Genomic DNA, 22389 nt, shown 5'->3' with positions numbered 1-22389 from the left:
GGCATGTAACTTTGAAACTATTTTTTCCTGTAACCTTCAGATACTTTGATTTGCAAGAAAAGTTTATTTTTTTCCCTAAGCATTTGTAAAGTAGTGGAAATAAAAATAATGAATTAAACAACTAGACGCTGAAAAGATATTTGTACTTTCTTAGGTTCTTGCTTTTCTCAAGCAATTAATGCAATTTTATCTTTGGGGATGGGAATTCATCTGTGTGACAAACTGAAAGATTTTTTTCTGTGACAAACTGAAAGTTTTTTTTTTACAATTTATGAGTTCAAACAAAAACAACAACTCAGTCTATATGGTACTTCCCATGATTCTTAGATCCCCCCTCAAGTGCCCAAGTCAGAGGGACTTCTCCAGCAGTTGAGTAGTCAGAGAAGGGTGCAAGTTCAGAGCCTCTTTTTCAAAGAAACTCTCAGCAAGCTGAGCATGGTGGCGCATACCTGTAATCCCAGCAGCTCCGGATTGCAGGTTCAAAGCGGCAAGAGATGCCCTAAGCAATTTAGAGAGACTCTGTCTCTAAATAAAATAAAAAAAGGGCGGAGAATGTGTCTCAGTGGTTAAGTGCTCCTGGATTCAATGCACAGAATCAAAACAAACAACAACAACAACAAAAAACTGCACCGAGAGGCTGAAATCAAAGGAGGTCAAGATGAGGGAGCTACCAGCTCTTCACTATGTAATGGGTGTTTTGTTTTATTTTGTTTTGTTTTTAGTGTCAGCTGGAAATGACTTTTGGGGGGAATTTTTTTTTAAAAGATAACGTCTGATTGATCTGGCAGAAAACTAAGGAGATTCATTGATGGCCAAAAACTATCTAAGAAAATACAGATTATGCTGGGGATGGAGCTCAGTGCAGAGTGCTCACCTAATATGTATGAGGCCCTAGGTTTGATCCCCAGCATCTGAAAACAAACAACCCCTGGCCCCACCAAATCTACAGGAAAAAGCAAGCAGTGGGGCCAGAGGCTCCCCTGGGGGGCACGCACGTGCACATCTCTGCTGGCCTTGGGCTTGGGTTTAAAGGCTCTGCTCTTTGGGATAAAGATAAACAAATAATGAAGCCTGGATGAGACGAGAGAAATGCTCCCCTTCCACACATACTCCCTTCCGCATAATGTGGGATCCCTGGATGATACGTTTAGTGGGTGAAGCAGAGAAAACTCACCCCTGGAGGGAGAGTGGAGACCTGTGCCTCAGTTGGCGAGGACTCTAAGGCTGGTGCTAAAGAATAAAATGAACAGTCCCCCCTCAGAATTCCTAACCCTGAGCCTGTACTCAGGTGGGTCTGGAACTGGGATTCACATGGAAAAACCTCATGGCTAAACAGTTGATTTAAAGTGGTTCTGGACACCTAGTGCCCCCCTGCACCTGGCAGAAGCCATGCAAACTTTCTTTACTGGAACACTACACTTCAGTGAACTGCCACAGATATAAATGCGATGATGTGGGATCACAAAATTAAAAACAACAACAGCTCATACATGTACAAACAATCCTTTATGAATGAGTCAAGAGAAGTAAAAGAAGCAGGCTGGCAACTGTTGCAGAGATTGGAATGATCAGATATAAGGTATGAATTAAATATATTTTAGCTGAGGATGGTGGTGCCTGCTTGTAGTCCTGGCTACTGGTGAGGTTGAGGGAGGAGGCTTGATTGAGTCTACCCCACGCTACAGAACAAGATCCCGGACTAGCTGGGTGTGGTGGTGCACACCTGTAATCCCAGAAGCTTGTAAGGCTGGATCCCAAGAGAGTAGAAAGTTCAAAGCCAGCCTCACAATTTAGTGAGACCCTAGGCAACTCTGGGAGACCCTTGTCTCTAAAATAAAAAGCTGAGGATGTGGCTAAACACTCCTGGGTTCAAATCCTGGTACCAAAAAAAAATTCATATACAGCTATCAAAAAAATGAAACTCAAAGTGTGCTTAAAGGAGTAAAAATCAGAGTCAACCAACATTGGCTCAATGGACTGCTACCTAAAAGCTTCTTGAGACCAAAATCATGATCCTAAACATTAGAAACAGTGAGCAGAATCTGGGCTGTGTTTTTTTTTTTTTTTTTTTTTGGTATGGAAAATTTCAAATACATACAAAAGGAGAGTAAAATCATGATGTAGACATAATCTAGCTTCCACAATTATTCAATTCATAGCCAACCTTATTCCATATATATCATTATCATTTTAGTTCTAAAGGAAATCCCAGAAATTATATAATTTTATTCAAAATATTGCAGTACAAATTTCCAAAAATAAAAACTCCTTAAAAAAACCCAAAAGCACAATGTAATTATCTCATATAAAATAATTAACAATTTCTCTACCAAACACCCAGTTGATGTTCAGATTTCCTTGATCATCTCGTAGTTATTTTGCAGTTTTTTTTTTCCACAGCACAGGGAATTGAACCCAGGGCCTCGAGCATGCAAGGCAAGCACTCTACCAACTGATATACCCCTAGCCCCTGCTTTAGTCTTTTAAAATGGCTTAACAGCAGACTGGACAGAGATAGAGAATCAGAAAACTGGAAGCTAGATATAAAGAATTCTCAGACCATGTGTCATTGGGCTAGGAATACAAAAGAATCCCAGCAGAACTGAATAGAAGTCTAGACACAGATTTATACCATCTGACACAGGTGACACTGAAGATCAGTAAGGAAAGGAGGAATCGTTCAAGAAATGCTGCTGAGTAATTAAATACAAATGTTGGAGAAGAAAGAATTCTTACCACACGCCACACACAAAAATCATTTCCAATTGAACCAAGGACTTAAATGTAACAGGTAAAACTTTAAAAATTTTAGAATATAATGTCTTTATGATTTTAGAAAGATAGGATTTCCTAAATATGACAAAATATCTCAAGCCAAAGCCTAACCATTTGGCTTCACTGAAACATTAAAAGACAGAACAAGAAATGTGAAACTTCATGCCATCAACTGGGAGAAGATGAAAGCATATATTTAATATGTATAACTGATGAAGAATTACCTTAAAGAATATGTAAAGAATTATTCAAATCAACAAGAAAAAGACAAAGGAGCAAAGACACGACTAGGCATTTCAAAGAATTATTATAAAAATGGTTCTCAATTTAATAATGGTTTCACTTCTGAACAACTTTCCAGTGGTTCAAAAATGATACATTAAGTAGAAACTATATGTCAAGTTTTGATCTTTTCCCCAGTTAGCAGTATGTGGCACAATGCTGTCTCTGATGCTGGGCAATGGCAGTGAGCCCTAGCTGCCAGTTAGCCACTTGATCATGAGAGGAAACAACCGATACTCTGCAGTACAGTGTTGCTAAGCTAGGATGTTCAGTGTTCACTAGGTTAGATGTACTGAAGACATTTCCTTCCTTCCTTCCTTCCTTCCTTCCTTCCTTCCTTCCTTCCTTCCTTCCTTCCTTCCTTCCACCCTTCCTTCCTTCCTTCCTTCCTTCCTTCCTTCCTTCCTTCCTTCCTTCCTTCCACCCTTCCTTCCTTCCTTCCTTCCTTCCACCCTTCCTTCCTTCCTTCCTTCCTTCCACCCTTCCTTCCTTCCACCCTTCCTTCCTTCCACCCAGGGACACTTTACCACCAAAGAACTTTCCCAATCCCTTTTTATTTCTTATTTTGAGTCAGCGTCTCTCTAAATTGCAAAGGCTGACCTTGAATTTGCATTCCTCCTGCCTCAGCCTCTTGAATTGCTGGAATTACAGGCATATGCCACTGTGCCTGACCTGGACGCATTTTCAATTTACCATATTTTCAATTTATAGTGGGTTTACAAGCATGTATCCCCATCATAAATGTAGGAGCATCAGACAGAGACAATTGTCATAAACCTAATCATCACAGTTTGGGGATGTAGCTCAGTGATAAGAGCACTTGCCTAGCATGTACAAGCCCCTGAATTCAATCTTCAGCACTGCAAAACTTTTAAAAATTCAAAAATCATATGAACTGGGGGCTGGGGCTATAATTCAGTGGTAGAGTGCCTGCTGAGTCTGCGTGAAACCCTGAGTTCAATCCCCCAATACTGCCCCCCATTTGCCCCCTCCCCCAATTTACATGTTGAAGTTTTAATCTCTAATGTGACTGCATTTGTAGGTAGAGCCGATAAAGAGGAAATTAAGGTTAAATGAGGTCATAAGGGTAAAGCTATGCATCCAATACAGGATAGGAGGGGGATTTTCCCAGGCTGGTCTCTAACTCATAGGCTCAAATGATCTTCCTGCCTCAGTCTCCCAAGGTCTTATCTCATGCGGTGATGCGGCAGGGACACTGATTGGGTTTTTGAGTCAGGAGGCAGCAATGTTTCTGAATCGTTATTTAATACCATAATTCACAATTTAATACCAGGGACAAAATATTCCACAGGCCACGTAGATACAGGTGTAAATCCCAGGGGATTCTCTGGGTTGACATCCATGGTATTCTGCTGACCTGGAACATCACCCCACAAGCCTTCCAATCACACTCCCTTAGAGATTGTCATCCTCTGGAGTTCAATGTGAGTGGACCCCTGAAGTCGAATGAAGAGGGGCACTGCAGAAGCCTTCTCTTTTTCTCTGCTTGAGGCCCCACATCTGTTCAAATATTGCCTCCCGGTGGAGGCTACCCCAGCTCTGGCAGAACTGCTGCTGTGCCCTGCAACATTTTGTATCTCCTTTTCAAATACAGGTATTGATGACATGTACTCTAATCTTTTATTATTATTTTTAGTTGTAGATGGACACTATACCTTTATTTAATTTATTTATTTATCGTGGTGCTATTTTTATGTGGTGCTGAGGATTGAACCCAGTGCCTCACACATGCTAGGCAAGCACTCTACCGCTAAACCACAACCCCAGCTCTAATCTAGACCTCTCCTACAGTCTGGGAGCTCCTAGGAGGCAAGACCTGTATTTCTTTCTCTTTCCCCTCTCTGTCCTAGCCCAGTGCCTGGTTCAGGAATGTTTGTTGGCTCCAGCCTTGGGGACGGTTTGTAAGGAGGGGTGAATTACAGGTCTACTCAGAGTGACCCACTATCTGTAAACTATATACAAACTGCTCTTACATAAACTGTTCCTCAGTGGGAGGAGAAAATGCAGTTCTCATTGCAAGGATGAGGTACAAGTCGGCCTGGTAGGTCTGCAGCTTTCTAGCCATTCCTGTAGACTATGAGAGAAGCAATCTCCTGGCTGCAGACAGAGATCAATAATCGAAGGGGACAGGTGAGTGTTCAGAGGCCCAACTTCCGAGCAAACAGTGACTTTGAAGGATGAGAAAACAGTGCCGACCAACACAACTGAGAGAGGTCAGAGGCAGCACTTTGTGCCAACAAATAAGAATGTGGAGAAATGGTAGAAGAGGTGCCTCCTCTGGTAGGAATCTTCTGTGTGAGGTTTCGAGATGCCCTTGTCGTCATGAGGGAATCCAAGGAGGTCTGGAAGCTGCCTCCACTCAGTCCTTCTAGGTTCTTGACTGTGTGACAGAACAGATTTTAAGGATGGGTCAGGTTTCAACAGAGAGGAAGAGCTTTCTTAGAAAGTGAAAGGCAAGCCCCTCTGGTGATGCATATCTGTTATCCCAGCTACTCAGAAGACTGAGGCAGGAGGCCAGTGTGGACAACTTAGCAAGACCCTGTCTCAAATTAAAAAAAATTTAATAGGCTGGACATGTAGCTCAGTGATAGAGTACCCTGGGGTTCAATCCCCAGTAACTCCCTCCCTCAAATTGAGATGCACCACCAGGGTTTAATGTTGAGTTTTTATTAGGGCATACAATCAGGTGGAATATGTATGATCCAAAAGGGCTGGACTTTTCTCACGGCTGGGAAATATTGAGCAAGGTCGTGTATCCCCATTAGGAGGTCTGGTCTGGTATGTAGGTTTCAGCTTACGTTAAGATCTCTGGTGGTTGGTGGAGGTGATTTGTGTGATCAGACAAGATCACACAAATGGTTTGACCAGATGTTATCTCTCACCTCCTGAGGTTAACTGTCTCTTTCTATTGAGGTCTTGTTCCTGTTTTGCAACATTCCAGAAAATTTATAGGGAACTAGAAAGTGACAGAGAGTCATTTTATGAACTGTGTAATATGTCCTTACATTTTGGCCCTTTTCTGTCCTTTGAGATTCTTTGTACAGTTCACAAGTTGTTCCCAGTTGTTTGTTCTATATTTTAACAGGAATATTTTTCCTAAAGAGACTCGGTGTTCTTTGCGTATATCTACATTTGTATCTCACCCTCAAGTAACAGGCATGGTACTTCCTGAGAAGCCAACATTCATCTTAATGCAAGACTCAGTGTCCACCTTGGCCAGACTCCCTGTCCTTGCAGCACACAGGACAAAGCTGGCAAACCAGCACAAAATATCTGAGCAGACACCTCAGATCGCCTACCCTGGGAGCCTGGGGTGCAGACAGACTGTGCAGTACCCAAGGCTTGTCTTCTCTTTAAAAGGATTTTATACCCTTTCCATTTAGATTTACAAAGTGGGTGACAAAATAATTTTTAAATAGAAATATAAAATGTGAATTCATAGTATTTACAATGTATGTAATTTATAAGAGAGGTCATTTAATCCTAGCCCTTCAAAGTCTCAGCCATTCTCTGAAGAGAAGAAATGGTACACAGAGAGGGGAAATCCAGGAGAAATGATTCAATTTAAATGACAGGAACATTCACCAACTGCCTAGTAGTGTCATGGGCTGCCCTGTGAGGTTGGGAAAGGTTGCCCAGACCGTGGTCCCAATCTTTTTTATTATAGTGACTTTTTGTTCAAAAAATTGTGGCTCTTTACATATTAATCATTGAATAGACACATGAAAAAAAGCTGATTTGAACTAAGCAATACCTTTAAATAACCTTTCGTTGAATTCCAATAGTTTCTACTGTTGAGAGCCACAGCTGAAGGGGCCCCAGCAAACTTCCAGCTGCCAGCTGATTGGCTCCTCTGTGGTGATGTTCATTGGGCTGTTTCCCCGCCCTTTCAGACCACGGAGCTGCTCATTGGGGGACTCTTTTGGCTCCGCCCATGCGACCCAGCCAATCGGTCTCAAGAGTGGGAGGAGTGGGGGTTGAGAGGCTCACAGGAAGCCTGTGATGGCAGTTGGGTTCTGAGGGAATTCCTGAAGAGCTCTTGTGGTGGTACATTGTGTGTTCTAAAAATAAAGTTTGTTTCTGCTTGATAAGTGGCTCCTGAATTGTGCTCAGCCAGACTGCAGCATTCTACCTCCATTTGCTTAGGAAACATGTTTACTCCCTCCAAAGACAATGTTTGATGCATCTGTGGGTTTGAGGATCCTCTGTCGTCAAAAGGAGGTTCATGGTCCACAGATTAGGAAATACAGGTGTATAATAAATGCATGTGGGGAGTAAGCAAAGGTTAGACTTGATAAACTCCCCAGTCCCCAAACTACATGAATTCAGTCACTCACCTATAACACAATGATGTGCCAGACATTGTGTTATTGGGCCTTGTGGTCCAGTTGAGGGTAAATTCAAGAAAATTGCTCAGTTTTTCTCTACTTCAGCCCCTGTGTCCTTTTTCTGGGCCAGTTTGCTTCCTGCTAGTCTGTTTTTTGTTTTTTTTTTTAAGCAGGGCTCTGTGAGAAAAAGTCTCTGTGACTGCAACTTCCTACAAAGCCCAGGAAACAAATTTGGGAGCCTTTTGGCCTTACTGCCAACAGAACACATAGGAGGCTCCTGGCATCAGGAATGTAATTAGGGTCTATAACAAGGAAGCCCGTGGAGTCACGAACCTGGTTAATTTATAATTCCTGACTCCTTCAGAAAGCTGATGTGGGCCTCAATCCTTCCTGAGTCTTAGTTCCTCCAAAGGTAAAGATCATTAAACTACCACCCCCTTCTATTCTAACTTTAAAAAGTAACAAGATCTGAAAACAAAGTCCAACAATAGATGGTCCAGTTCTCAAGGAGTTGGATATTTGCATTTCTGAGGACGTCTCTTACAGATAATAGCTATTTCTGAGTCTTTACCTCAGGTAAGAAGTATGACTTGTAAAAACAAGCTTTTGGTAATTGACATTAAGGATACAGTGCTGGCACCATAGTCTCTGAAATTATAGATGATAAAACACTGCTGTCTGGATTGGCATCCCTGAATATCCCAGTCTCACCTGCAGATTATTAGGCACGGGTGTCACTTTGCATATAGACACAGCTTCGCCATGTCAGTCAAATGAAACTAAGAAACTATGGATGTAAAAGAATGTTACTTGTGGTCTTAGAAATTGCAGTTCAGGAGACATAGGTCCATAGAGTTCTAAATCATTTTTCCAAAGAAGGCAGGTGTAAGGAGCATCTGCCATAGACATGCTGGGACATGCTTGGACTCACTAACTTGCTGGACATTACGAACAGCAGCCATTGAACTGCTTAGTCATGTCTGCTTGCAATTGATAAAGAACTGTAAGGGGGCACTAGCCATAGGCATGCTAAGCAATTGATAGGGAGCACAGCTCCATGGACGTGCACAAAGAACATGCCCAGCTGCAATTACATCACCTCACTGGACACCTCAATGGACATTGACTTTCATTGGGTGTAACCAATCACCCACATACACCACCAACTTGGAACTGTATTTAAATTGCTGGTCCTGCCACATTGAAGAGTTTTGCTTCAAGGACATCAGTGAGACTGGCCTCCTTGCTGACCATCCCTGGACTGACTCCACCATTCCCTGAGGTCCAGCCGTCAGCTGGAGAGAACCACCAGCCAAGGACAATGTCTGCTCTTTGGCTAAGAGAAGTCTTATGGTGTTGGAGGTATTTTGGGGCTTGTGGTTGCCCTAGGTTGCATTAATTGTTTATATTTAACAATTGGTGTGATCGAATATGCACGTGCATTTAAAGACAATTCACCTCCGAGTAATTATTAATAGCGCCGCTTGTGACAGCAGGGAAGATGGGAACTTATACAAGCAAACTGTTATTACAAGGCAATAAAAATTCTTTTGTAGGAAGAATTCTGTTAGAGTTGAGAACAGGGGCTGTGTGACTGATAGAAGATAAGAAAAAGAATGCATGTGCTTCATAAAAATGTCCATAAAACAAAAATCTAATAGTCTCTTGAAATACATATGTAGTCTTGGGGCACAATGAAATTATCTATTCCAGATGTCTACACTCAAAGGGTGGAGGTGACCAAAGTTCATGTTTCTAGGCGGCAGCTTGAATCATGCATCATAAGTCCTGCCTCCCTAAAAGCCTCCTGATTCCATTCAGAAAAAGCTCTTTTAATGTCGCTTTTATTTTAATTTTCCTTTTACTTTCACAGGTATCCCTCCTCTCCCAAGTATAAAAGTCCACATTTATCTTAACATGTAGATTTCTAAGGACCCTGAGACTGCTTCTCAGCCTTGATAGTAACCAGAATGTGATATTCCTAGTGAAGCCTAGAACAATGTTTCTAACAGGACCTGATTTTTTCCAGACTACACAACTCTTGTAAGTGATTAACCATGACATCCTCAGTTCCAGAAACATTCTCTTGTCTCTTGAACAAGATCATTGAGATATGCAATTGCTAAACTATCTATTTCTAGATAGCACTGACCCCATTTCCCCTGGTCTCTTCTTTGGTCTCTTAGACTCATGGGACACAAGCATAAGCTTTAAGCCAAGATCTTTTTCTTCCCTCTACTGAAATGCAACCCACCTTTTTTTTCAATTAAAAAAAATTAACTTTTATTTGTTCTTTTTTAGTTATACATGACAGTAGAATACATTTTGACTATCATACATACATATAACTTCCCATGCAACCCACCCTCTCTTGGGTGCAGCCTCCTTGGCTAATTTCAACCACGTGTGTGCCTGATGGTCTTTTTCAAATGGGTTTTATCAGAATGACTGAGTACAAGGTGTTTCCTTCCCATGAGGCCAATTTGTAGACATAATATATAGTCATGCATCTTATAACAATACTTCAGTGAATGACTGACTGCATATACAATAGTGGTCTCCTAAGATTATATTTCCTCATGCCTTAGCCATCTTAATTTGTGCAAGTATGATATCTGCATAATGAAATTGTCTGATGATGCATTTTCCAGAACATATCCCCGTCATTAAGTTATGCACGACTATTCTAATTTCCTCATGCAAGTACTATGGTATATACAATAATCTTTGATGGCAAATACAGGTGGTGAAGCAGGTTTGGGATGATCAGAAACAAGGGTGAGATCATGGAACAGAGGGCAAAAAACTGGGAGAAACATCAGATTCACGCCTATGGGAAATGGAATTGAAGACAGTGGGACTGAGAGGGAGTTACGTCTCCTCTGGGAGGACAAAGGAGACATAACTTTATTTGTAATACTTTTCCTTACTTTCAAAAATAACTTCAAGTGATTGAAAAATTTGAGTTGGCCACACAGGTGCTTATATTAGTTTCTGTATTTTATGAATATTTCTATTGAATTAGAAATATTGTGAATTAGTGTTTGGAGTTCTTTTAAAGAAATTCAATAATGTATTGGACATTTTTGGAATACCTACAATGTGCTTGGCAGAGTTTGAAACAGACTGAATTTGTGCCCCATCCCCATTTGAAATTGAGAATGGCTTTCTCATGCTGAGTGGAGGGCGGGGGCTGCCCCAACTCTAACAAGCACCAAAGAAGATTGGAACCTTAGTCCTAACACCGGCTAAATAAATCTGCATTGCACATTTTCTACCTTTTGTCACTTCCCTGCCTTTTCTTCTTTAAAAGTTCTACTGAATTTCAGGGATTTTGAAGATAGGATTTTTGAAATAAGTTTCTTCTCTTTCCCTCAAAACTGGCTATTTTCCTTCCAATTTGAATTCCAATATTTCTAGAGCAGCCAGTGTCATAGCTTAGCCTGTTTCCTCCTCAGGCACTATTACAGCCCCACGGCAACATGTTCCAGGCAATGGGGATATTTGCCTACTTTCACTGTCCTCTCTAAGAAACTTCCTTTCAGGAAGTGACTTTTTTTTTCTTCCAGACACCCTACTTCCAGTTTCAGCTTGGCTATTAAGTATGTGACGCTAGTCATGTCAGTGTTCCTCATTCTCGCAGTGCTTCCACTGGCGGAAACTCTTCCATTCAAGGGTGTAGATGAACAATGGACTTAAGAACTTTTCCCATACGGTACTTTACACCTCTGCCTTCTACCCCACGTTATCCAGGATATTAGATTTTCCTCATGGGATTTCAGATTTTCAAAGGAATATTGAATGTTTTTTGGAAATGGGAGAGGGTAAAAATTACGTTGTTTTGAAGTGTGGGGGGGTTGTCTGGGATTGAACCCATAGCCTCGATATGCTAGACAAGAGCTCTGCCACTGAACTACACCCCAGAATCAGAAAATTTATGTCTTAATTTGCCTTAAGTAGTACGGGACAAAGAAGAGACACAAGAAGAGAGAGAAAACTCAAGGTCAGCTGTCACTAACCAACGATTAACTCCCTAGGAAACCTACTCCCAAGTTAGCCAGTCCTTCTGGGTCACTGCAGTGCTGCCACGGCTCGGGCGGCTCCTCCGCCCACGGCCCCGGCTCCGCCCACGGCCCCGGCTCCGCCCACGGCCCCGGCTCCGCCCACGGCCCCGGCTCCGCCCACGGCCCCGGCTCCGCCCACGGCCCCGGCTCCGCCCACGGCCCCGGCTCCGCTCTTGTATCAGACGCAGAAATTCCAGGCCGTTCGGGATTGACTGGGCCAATCGAAAGATGCAGAAGCTGCTCGGGCTCCGTGGAAGCCCCGCCCCGCGGCGTGACGCGCTGCGACGGCGATGGAGTTCGGTGTTTGTGCGGCGCGCGGTCTCCGGCGGCTCCTGAGGCTCTGGGATGTCTCGCGGCGTGCACCACTACCGGCTGCGGTTGTGGGACCCCGGCTGCAGCTGCTGGCTGTACGGCGGCTTCCCGCGAGACCAGCGCTCTGCCGGGCCAACCTGACCCCGGGCCTTGTGCGTGGCCTGCACAATGGGCCTCAGCAGGAGGAGCGGACACCCGGCGAGGGATTCCCAGAGCTGGACGTTTCAGGTACGGGGTGGAGGGAACCTCTCTCTGGGTAGTTGGGAGCCAAGTCCTGACGGAGGAGATCGTGGGTTCCCTGCTTTATGTATTTCTGTTAACGAATCACGTAACTACAGAACCAGAACAAGAAGGTTCTTCAGAGATTGCTGCCGCCAGCCTTCCTGTTTCACTTGGAAGAAACAGGCCAGAAGATGAGCTGTAGTCTTAAAAGCGTCAACCGTGGCATGGCCACACCGGACCCTTGGCATCAAAACGTCGCCGTACTCCCCTCCCTTCACTCTCGACCTTAGGTCCTGGGAAATGAGATGTGAGATTCTTAGGAAGAGCCAGGGGCGGGGCCCAAGGTATGTGTGAGAAGCGCCAATAAGGTGAATCCCAGTTAAATACTGTAATTATTGCAAATGTTTTTAGAAACTTGAGAAATGGTAAACAGGTTATATCCAAGAAGTAATAGCCGTGCACGGTGGCGCCAACCTGTAATCCTAGCGACTCAGGGAGGCTGAATCAAGAAGATCTCAAATTCAAAGCCAGCCTCAGCAACTTAGGAAGATCCTGTCTCAAATAATTTTTAAAATTTTTAAAAAGGGCTAGGGATGTGGCTTGGTAGTTAAGCACCCTGGATTCAATCCCGGGTACCAAAAAAAAAAAAAAAAAGTTTATTAAAAAAAAGAAAGAAATTGTAGACTATTAGAGGGCGAACTCTTGATGAATTTAGCTTCTAGGTCCTTTGGAGTCAGCTTTAGCACTTAGGTGAGCTGTAAAATTGTAGGTTCTAGTAATACTACAAGCTGAAGAAGTGAGTGTTGAAATCTCTACATGAAAAAAAGATTTTCATAGGTAAAAATTGCTAATAACCCAAATTGCTTTGAGGAAAAACCTGATGAATCAGTTTTTGAGAATCACTTTAGCTCTTACTGATTGATCATAGCCCACACTAGTTCTGTTAGGGCCTGTTTCTTCATCTCACTTGAAGGTTGTGACTATTTGAGATCCCTTCTGGCTCATAATTCTAGTTTTATAAACCTTTATGGCAGGGATTAGATTTAATATGCCCCAGAATATCATCTCCTTCCCAAATTGTGCTACTGATTTTTTAATAGCATTTCTTTCTTTTTTTTAATATTCTATATCTGTTCTTTTTTTTTTTACTTTATTATTTTTTATGTGGTGAGGATGGAACTCAGTGCTTCATCTGCACTAAGTGCTCTACTACTGAGCAACAACCCCAGCCCCTTTAATAGCATTTCTGTGTTTGAGATGTATTGCTCATTTTAGTTATAGTGACTAGAAAGTCATTTGTCACTGACCTACGGTTCTACTTTGCATGTGGTATTAGCAAAGGAAATACAGTGGCTGTGTGTAATCTGAGCAAATCATGAAAGCCGAGCAATGGTATATGAAACTACTACCCAGGTTCAGCTTCCAGAAGGCCTAGGCCCTGCCATCTTTTAGAACATTTTGAATCTTAACATCCTCTTAGAGGAGCAGTTTTAGTCTCCGAGGAGCAGTTTTAGTCTCCTCTGGGAGGCATCTGCATCTCTAGGTGCATACAGGTCTCTCTCCTACTTGTACATGTCACAAACAAATACTTGTGCCTTTCAGATCATACTGGTCCCAAGTTTGACATCGATATGCTGGTTTCACTTCTGAGCCAAGAAAATGCAAGAGACATTTGTGTGATCAAGGTTCCTCCAGAAATGAGATATACAGATTACTTTGTGATTGGTAGTGGAACTTCCACCCGACACTTACACGCCATGGCCTACTATATTGTGAAAATGGTAGGATGCTTTATTTTCTTTTTTGGATCATTAACTAAGTGGAATAGTGTCAGTGTCAAAGCTGAGCAAACATTTACAGAATGAATCATTAAGAATAAATTATTAAGAAGCCCAACTTCAGAATTTGTAAAAAGTGTATTTTATGTTCTTTGGTATTGAAAGGTTTAGGAACAGTGTCCAGCCTTGTTGAGTCAGGCTATTTCCAATTTTTGACTCTTGTGACCACTGAGAAAAAAGTTAAAAAAAAAAACAAAAACCCGAAGGCAGGCTAGAAGACAGTATAAGCCAGAAGCATTTCTAAAACAGCACTATTATACAGTAGCCACTAGCCACATGTGGTATTTATAATTGTAAATTAAACTTACAAATTCAGTTCCTAACTTGTACTAACCACACTTCATGTGCTCAGTGGCTACATGTGGCTGATTGCGACCTTATTGGAAGTTCATAAAACATTTCCATATTTGCAAAAAGTTGTCTTTGTTGGCCTAGATTTTTAAATCAAATATTTGAGCACTGTGCTCAGCCTGGGGAAAGTAGTGAGATGGATGTATTCCTTGCCCAGTGAATTCACAGGTACTAAATACTAAGCCTAATTAGGCTTAGTATGAATCAGAATGGGGGGTGGGGCTGTACTTGGAAGTTTCTAGCTGATTCTAGTACCATTCTAGAGTGGAATGGACTTCTCTTCCCTGTTGAAAACTGGCCAAAGAGAAGGCAGTTAAGACCAAAAGTATAGCTGAAATTGAATTGTGAAACAAGGAGTCTGAAAATGCCCTGATGTAACATGTTAGAGCAAATTCCAAAAACATAGTTAGATCTGGGAAGAAAACCAGGAGAGCAAGAAGAAGAATTATCAGACAGTGTCTCTATCATATGCAGTATTAGGATGGAGTAAGATAAAGACTTAGCAGTCACCATTAGATTCAGGACTATAAAGAAAAGACTGCGAAGTTTTTCAAAGAGGTTTCTGGAAAAGTAGAAATAAGGGACTAGAAGTTATTTTTTTGAAAATTCTAGATGAGAAAGGAGAGAAATGCTATGTCAAGAACATTTTGTTGTTTGTGTTAGAATATATATAATGAAGCACCTACCATTTAAATCATTTTTGGGTGTATATTTGTTGAGTAAGTACAGTAACATTGATGTACAATCATTACTTATCTTTCATCTTCAGAACTTTCTTCATCTTGCAAAACTAAAACTGTAGCTATTCAACAATAACTCTTCATTCCCTCTTCCCCAACTACCATTCTACTTTGTTGCTCATGAATTTGACTACTGTTAGTATCTTACATGAATAGAATCATATAGTATTTGTCCTTTTGAGACTAGCTTATTTCACTTAACATTGTGTCTTCAGGGTTCATCTATGCTATAGCATATGCCAGAGTTTCTTTTTTAAGGCTGAATAATATTCTACTGTATGTATATATTGCATTGTTATTCATTTACCACTGATAGGTTGCTTCCAACTTTAGGCTACTGTGAGTAGTACTACAATAACACGGTATCAAAATACTTGTTCATATCCCTGCTTCTAGTTCTTTTAGATATAGTGGAATTGCTGGTTCACATGGCAATTCTGTTTTTCAATTTGGCAGGGAGGGGTACTGGGGATTGAACTCAGGGGATCTTGACCTCTGAGCCACATCCCCAGCCCTATTTTGTATTTTATTTAGAGATAGGGTCTCACTGAGTTGCTTAGCACCTCACTGTTGGGGAGGCTGGCTATGAATTTGCTATCTTCCTGTGTCAGTTTTCCTGAGCCGCTGGGATTACAGGTGTGTGCCACTGTACCCGGTTTATTTTTAATTTTGTCTTCCAACTAGTCATGTTAAAGTTTCTAACCTCTCCAGATAGTAGCCAAAACAGTTTTTGTTATTTTTTAATAATAGTCTTTATTATGGATGTAAAAATAATACTTCATTGTGGTTTTATTTGCATTCCTGCTTAGTGACGTTGAACATATTTTCATTTTATTGAGCGTTTGGAGAAATGTCTATTTAAATAGATAATTGTCTTTTTTTGTGTGTGTGTGTGTGGTATTGGGGATTGAACCCAGGGCCTTGTGCATGTGAAGCAAGCACTCTATCAATTGAGCTATGTCCCCAGCCCGACACTTGTCTATTTTTAAGTCAGATTTGATTTTTTGTTGTTGTGTTGTAGGAGTTGTTTTCTGGTTATTAATCCTTTAACAAATTCGTAATTTGCAAATATCTGTTTCCATTCTGTGGGTAGCCTTTTTGCTTTGTTTGCCAAATCATATTATACAACTTTTCAAAAATTTTCTTCTACAAGTTTTATAATTTTAGGTCTTATGCTTAGGTATTTAATATATCTGGGAAGGTACCGGGAATTGAAAGCAGGGACGCTCTACCACTGAGCAAAATTCCAGCTCTTTTTAAAAATTAAAAAAAAAAAAATTGAGACAATGTCTTGCCAACTTGGTGAAGCTGACCTCAAATTTGCAGTCCTCCTGCCTCAGCTTCCCAAATTGCTGGGGTTACAGGTGTGTGCCACCACACTCAGCTAAGCATGCACACTTCCTTTTTGCAGCAGTAGGGATTGAACCCAGGGACATTGAACTATATTCCCAGTCCTTTTTATTTTGAGACAGGATCTTGCTAAGTCGCCCATATTGGCCTTGAACTTATGATGCTCCTGCCTCAGCCTTCTGATGTGCCACTGTGCCCAGCATTAATCCATTTTAAGTTAGTTTTTATTGATGGTATTAGGTTTGTATATACATCTTCCCCAGCACCATTTGTTGAAAAAATTAGCCTTTTCCCATTTAAGATCTCAGCACCCTTGCAGAAAATCATTCAACCACTTATGTGAGGGCTTTTTTTTTCTTTTCTTTTCTTTCTTCCTGGATTTTATTCTGTTCCTTTGGTCTATAGGTCTGACTTTATGCCAGTACTACAAGTTTTGATTACTTTAACATTGTACTAAGGTTTTAGCTTTGTTTTGTTCTTGCAGGGGCGGGGACATGAGGTGGGTCCTGGATTTTGAAATCAGGGCCTGTTGGGCATGTCCTGAGCCACACACCCAGTGTCTATACTGTTCTAAAACCAGGAAATTTGAGACCACCAACTTTGTTCTTTTATAGGATTGTTTTAGTTAGGGTTAGGTTAATTTTTCTACTTTTTCAAAAAACATCATAGGATTTTGATAGGGATTGAATTGAATCTGTAGATTACTTTGGATAGTATTGACTTCTCTGCAATATTAAATCTTCCTTTTCATGCACACAGAATATTTCCCATTTATTGATGTCATCTCTTTCATCAATGTTTTTTGTCTTTTGATACTAGGGATCGAACCCAGGGGTGAACCACATACCTAGCCCTTTTTATTTTGAGACAGGATCTTTCTAAGTTACTCGGGGCCTTGCTAAATTGTTAAGGCTGGCTTTGAACTCATGATCCTCCTGCCTCAGCCTCCCAGGTCACTGGGCTTGTGCCACCGTGCCCAGTTCATCAGTGTTTTGAAGTTTTACTGTAAAAGTCTTTTTTGCCTCCTTTGCTAAGTTTATTCTTGGTATTCTTTTTGACACTATTGTAAGTGAAATTTTTTCTTAATTTCATTAATTTTCATTATTATTTGAATATAGAAATACAACTGATTTTGGTGTCGGCCTTGTATCCTATAGTTTTGAATTATTAGTCTTAACCATGTTTTTGGTGGCATCTTTAGAATTCTACATTATGAGATCACATTGTCTGCAAACAGATAATTTTACTTCTTCCTTTCCAATTTGGATGCCTTTTCTTTTTCTTGCATAACTACTTTGGTGAGAACTTCCAGTACTCTTCTGAATAGAAGTGGGCATTCTTGTCTTGTTCTTAGAGGAAAGGCTTTCAGTCTTTGACCATCTAGTATGTTAGCTGTGTGCTGTTTATGTGTTATATGCTGCTTATTACATATCTTCCTTTTATTGCCAGTTTGTTGACTGATTATATCTGAAAGGGCATTGAATTTTGTTAAATGATTCAGTTCAGATGATCATGTGGATTTTTTCCTTTATTCTGTTAGTGTGATATATTACATTGATTGGTTTTCATATGTTGAACCATCTTTGTATTTCAGAATGAATCTCACTAGATCATGGTATATAATCCTTTTAACATACTGCTAAATTTGGTTTGCTGATATTTTGTTGAGGACTTTTGTATTGATGATTTTCCTATCAGGGTGAGGTTTGCCTCAGAACAAGTTAGGAAGTGTTCACTCTCTCGTTTTTTTGAGAGTTTGAGAATGATTTAATTCACCAGTGAATCTGTCTGGTTCAGGGCCCGGTTTTTTTTTTTTTTTTTTTTTTTTTTGTGTGTGTGTGTGTGTGTGTGTGTGTGTGTGTTTTATGGTTGGGAGATTCTGATTACTAGTTACAAGTTACAGATCTATCCAAACTTTGTTTATTCATAAAGTAGTTTGTGTATTTCTAGGGAATTTGCCTGTTACACCTAGGTTGTCCAATTTGTTGTATACAGTTGTCTATAGTATTCTTACAATCCTTTTCTCTTAAATTGGTAGTAATGTCTTCTTTCACTTCTGATTTTGAATTTCCTCCCCCCTTAAAGATTTGTCATTTTGGTTGATACTTTTGAAAAGTCAAATTTGGGCTCACTAATTTTTCTATTTTTTTTCCTGTCCTATTTTTTCCTTCCTTCTGCCAGCTTTGTTTTTCATTTACTGCCTTATGGTATAAATTTAGGTTGTTGATTTGTAATCTTTTTTTAGTGTAAGTATTTATATCTATGAAATTTCCCTTTTGCTACATCCCAGAAATTTTGGTATGTTAACTTTCATTCCTCTCATTATTTTCTATTTTCACATGTGATTTCTTCTTTGATCTATTGGTTAAGAACATGCTGTTTGATTTCCACATTTGTGGATCTTCTAGTTTTTTTCCTGTTGATTTCTTTTACTCCATTGTGACCAGAAAACACTTTGTATTTCATTCTTTTTAAATGTAAGACTTCCTTTGTGGTCAAATACCTGATCTATCCTGGACAATTTCCTATGTGCATTTGGGGAAAATGTGTATTTTGCAATTGTTGGGTCCGGTTGGTCTATAGTGTTGTTCAAGTCCTGTTTCCTTACTGATCTTCTGATTACTCTGTCCATTATGGGACAAGAGGTATTAAAGTCTGTTTTTGTGCTGCTGTCATTTCAGTTGTCAGTATGGTTAGGAGCTCTGATGTTATAATTGTTACATCTTCTGGGTAAGGTAAACCCTTTGACCTTATGTAATGTCGTTTGTCTTTGGTAATAGGTTTTGATTTATACTAACATCAGACAAAATAGCTGTATTGAGAATAGACACATGGATGATGAAATTCCCTAAACATGTCCTGAAGCCAGATGAAATTAAATCAATAGCACTGAGATCTTGCCTTAAAATAGGAAAGTGACATCTGTCTTCCCTGAGAGTGAAGAAAAGGCATATTGGGTATAAGGGATGATACAGATGAGGACCAAATGTTGAGTGGGCACCTTGGTGAATGAATAGGGTGGTCCTCTCAGGACTTACACAGGAGGATTTGGCAAAGAGGTATAGAGAAGATAGGAGGGAGATATTTTCCCTAAACTATTAATATTGGGGCAAAGTACCAAAACTAGTAAGCTAGTTTTCAAATTCAGGCCAGACAAATGCTACTGGATCCTCAGTAAGAGCAAAGACCTCTTCCCTCCTTTTAATATATGGACTGACTTTTTTTCAGTACAAACACCTGAAACGTAAAAGTGAGCCTTATGTTAAGATCGAAGGGAAGGATACTGATGACTGGCTTTGTGTGGATTTTGGTAAGTTATTTGGGCATATTTTACAGATAACTATTGATATTGTTTAATATTGAGTTGATTTTAGCTACAAAAGGATTGAGATAAAATTGCTGAGTGCATTTCCAAGTAAGATTTTTGAAATTTGTTTCAAGTAATAGAAGTTCTGTTATAACTCACATGGTCTTTTTCACATGTGAAGTCTTATATCTAACAAAAGTACGCTAGATGAGACACTCTTGGAGGGAGACATACTGTATGGTTTATGTAACTAGTCACTCAGGTCTGGAAGGATAACTATAGACACAGAAGTAGAGGAGATCCTTTAATGGTAGCAGAGGAAGGCTTGGCCATAAATAACTCAAATGAGAGCACAAGGCTGGAATTTTAAAAAGATACCAGGTTGTAGTAGTGAGTATAGCTTCAAAACAGCTCCCAACAAGAAGTTAGAGAGAGAAAATGTCAAGAACTGAGGGGTCTGAAATTTTATCCTACTTGCAAGCTAGTAAGTTGTCCTTCCATTGTCATAGATACTGGTAGAAAACATAAGACTCTTTTGGAGTTACGACAGTTGGCAGCAGTAGCGGTAACCAGCATCATCAATTTTGTACTTGGTCTTTGAGCCCCGATCTCATAGGACAACAGAGGGGCCAGATGACACACTTACAGAGTTTTAAGAGGAGCTCTGAGATTATTAAGATGATATTTATAACAAGGAGGAAGTGGGCTTGCTTGGCTAGAACCTCATGGGTGTTCATGATGACTGATGTGTAGGAATTGTCAATATAATCAAAGCAAAAACAAGCTGTCTATCCCTGAGGTCACAGCAGAATTTCCTGGAGTTTTAGCATTGGTCCTATGTTGACTTTGATTTTTGTTAATTTTGCTTAAATGCAAGTTTTATTCTATGTAATGAATGGCCAAAATATTTATTTTTAATAACACAAGTATATCACCATTCGTGGACCCTATAACTTTTGAGGTGATAGAAGGCAGTAGTAAATACCACAGGATATTCTTTTAGTATAGCACTTCTACAGCCTTCACAGAAAGTAAAGTATTATGTTTATCACCATTAATATTTTAGATTGGGTAATTTTGTTGAGTCTGGACAATTATCTTGTATATCAGAGGCTATTTAGCAGTATCCTCCCCAATTGTGGCAATCAGTGTCCCTAGACATTGCCCATAATGCCCCTGAGAACCACTGCTGTCCTCTGTTCTGGAGGGAAATTCTGTCTTTCCAATAAGACAATGCACTATATAAACAGCCTTGGAAAGACAGTCTAGAGCCAAAGGCAGTGAGTACTTTCAGAAATATTTAAGGAGAATTGTTTCCTATGAGAAACCTGACAGATCATTTCCATCAGAAGTTTACATATTGACATCATGTACCTCCTTATATGATGGATGCAGTAAGGAACACACAGCATCATTTCTGTGGTATGTTTTGCTGGATTGAGGTCTGCAATTTGCCTTTCTAAAAAGCTCCTGGATCATGCTAATCTGGGAAACCACACTTTGGTAACCACTGCTCTAGTTCCTAGATCCTAAACTTAGAGTTGAGAGACGAGAGTAAACGAATTGTTTTCTTCATTAATTCTTATCTGTCTCTGATAGGCAGCATGGTGATTCATTTGATGCTTCCAGAAACCAGAGAAACCTATGAATTAGAGAAATTATGGACCCTACGTTCTTATGATGACCAGTTAGCTCAGATAGCACCTGAGACATTACCTGAAGACTTCATTATTGGAATAGAAGATGATACTTCATCCCTAACTCCAGTGGAGTTCAAATGTGAATAAACTTAGATTGCTTTGAGTCAGATGAATTGGATTGTCATTTCTTGGAAAACAGTTCCTAAATTGCACCTCCTTGCTAGAACAAATCTTATCTACCCTCATGGTTGTTCATGATGATGTGAATTGTTGATAACAATCAAACCAAAAACAAGTTGTCTATCCTGATCAGCTACCAAACCAAAATTTCCTGAGTTTTAGCATTGGTCCCTGTGTTGAGACTCTGCTCAGATTTTTATTAATTTTCCTTAAATGGAAGTCTTATGGAGTGGCCAAAGTGTTTTTGTTAACACAAAAGTACATCACCATTCACTGACCTTGAGGTGATAATAGTAGTAGTAAATAACCACAGAATATTCTTTTAGTATAGGACTTCTACAGCTTTCACAGAATGTATTAAGAAAAACTCTTGGAACCTGTAGTCATTAATTTGTATGTAGTAGTCTAATCAGTGTTCACATTAATGTGCTATGGATGAGAGTAAAATCTATAAGTATTGGTGCCTATTTTGAAACTAACATTCTGTTACTAAAAATCCAAGTTTGTAGACTAAATACAAAACATTCACATTCACCTGGAAACATTACACAACAGGCTATATCTAATGATGAAAACTTTATTCTGCATCAAGGTATCTGGAAAATGAAGCTGCATTTGGGGTACATTATAGATGAGGAATGATCCATACATGGGGAATACAAAACTCAATTATAGAATTATTTCTTAGCTAGTACCAGATACTCCAAATTACAAATGCTTAAGTGAAAGTAAAACATGATTTGCCACACTAAAAGGCTAGAAGTGAAATATGGCAGAATTTAAACCAGCAGATATAAATGCAGCACCTATCTGAATTAAAAAAAGAAAAATACTAGAAAAATCAAATATTGAGGAAGAACTCTGGCCTTAAACACATCTCACCTGAAATCCAACCAAAAGCCAGTCTGATTTTTAGCAGTTTAAATTCATTGTATTAAAAAAAAAAAAAATGAATGCTAGGTGAATTCAGTGACAAAAA

The 22389-nt window shown here is 40.0% G+C and overlaps 2 protein-coding genes across 3 annotated transcripts in view; both read left to right on the top strand.

Annotated features, from left to right (window-relative positions):
* Positions 1 to 22389, top strand: part of LOC308643867 (protein FAM221A) — a 330925-nt gene that overhangs the window by 4829 nt on the left and 303707 nt on the right. The window lies entirely within an intron of this gene.
* On the top strand, positions 11727 to 21403 carry MALSU1 (mitochondrial assembly of ribosomal large subunit 1). Its single transcript, XM_081284241.1, has 4 exons — positions 11727 to 12010; positions 13607 to 13785; positions 19512 to 19593; positions 21190 to 21403. Exons 1-4 carry the CDS (start codon positions 11761 to 11763, stop codon positions 21375 to 21377), a joined length of 699 nt encoding a protein of 232 aa, XP_081140367.1. The 5' UTR covers positions 11727 to 11760; the 3' UTR covers positions 21378 to 21403.

The sequence above is a fragment of the Spermophilus citellus genome (genome assembly GCF_964194105.1).
Source record: "Spermophilus citellus genome assembly, chromosome: 3".
Classification (NCBI taxonomy): Eukaryota; Metazoa; Chordata; class Mammalia; order Rodentia; family Sciuridae; genus Spermophilus; species Spermophilus citellus.
The sequence above is the reverse complement of the archived record's forward strand: the minus strand, read 5'-3'. Positions and strand labels throughout refer to the sequence as shown.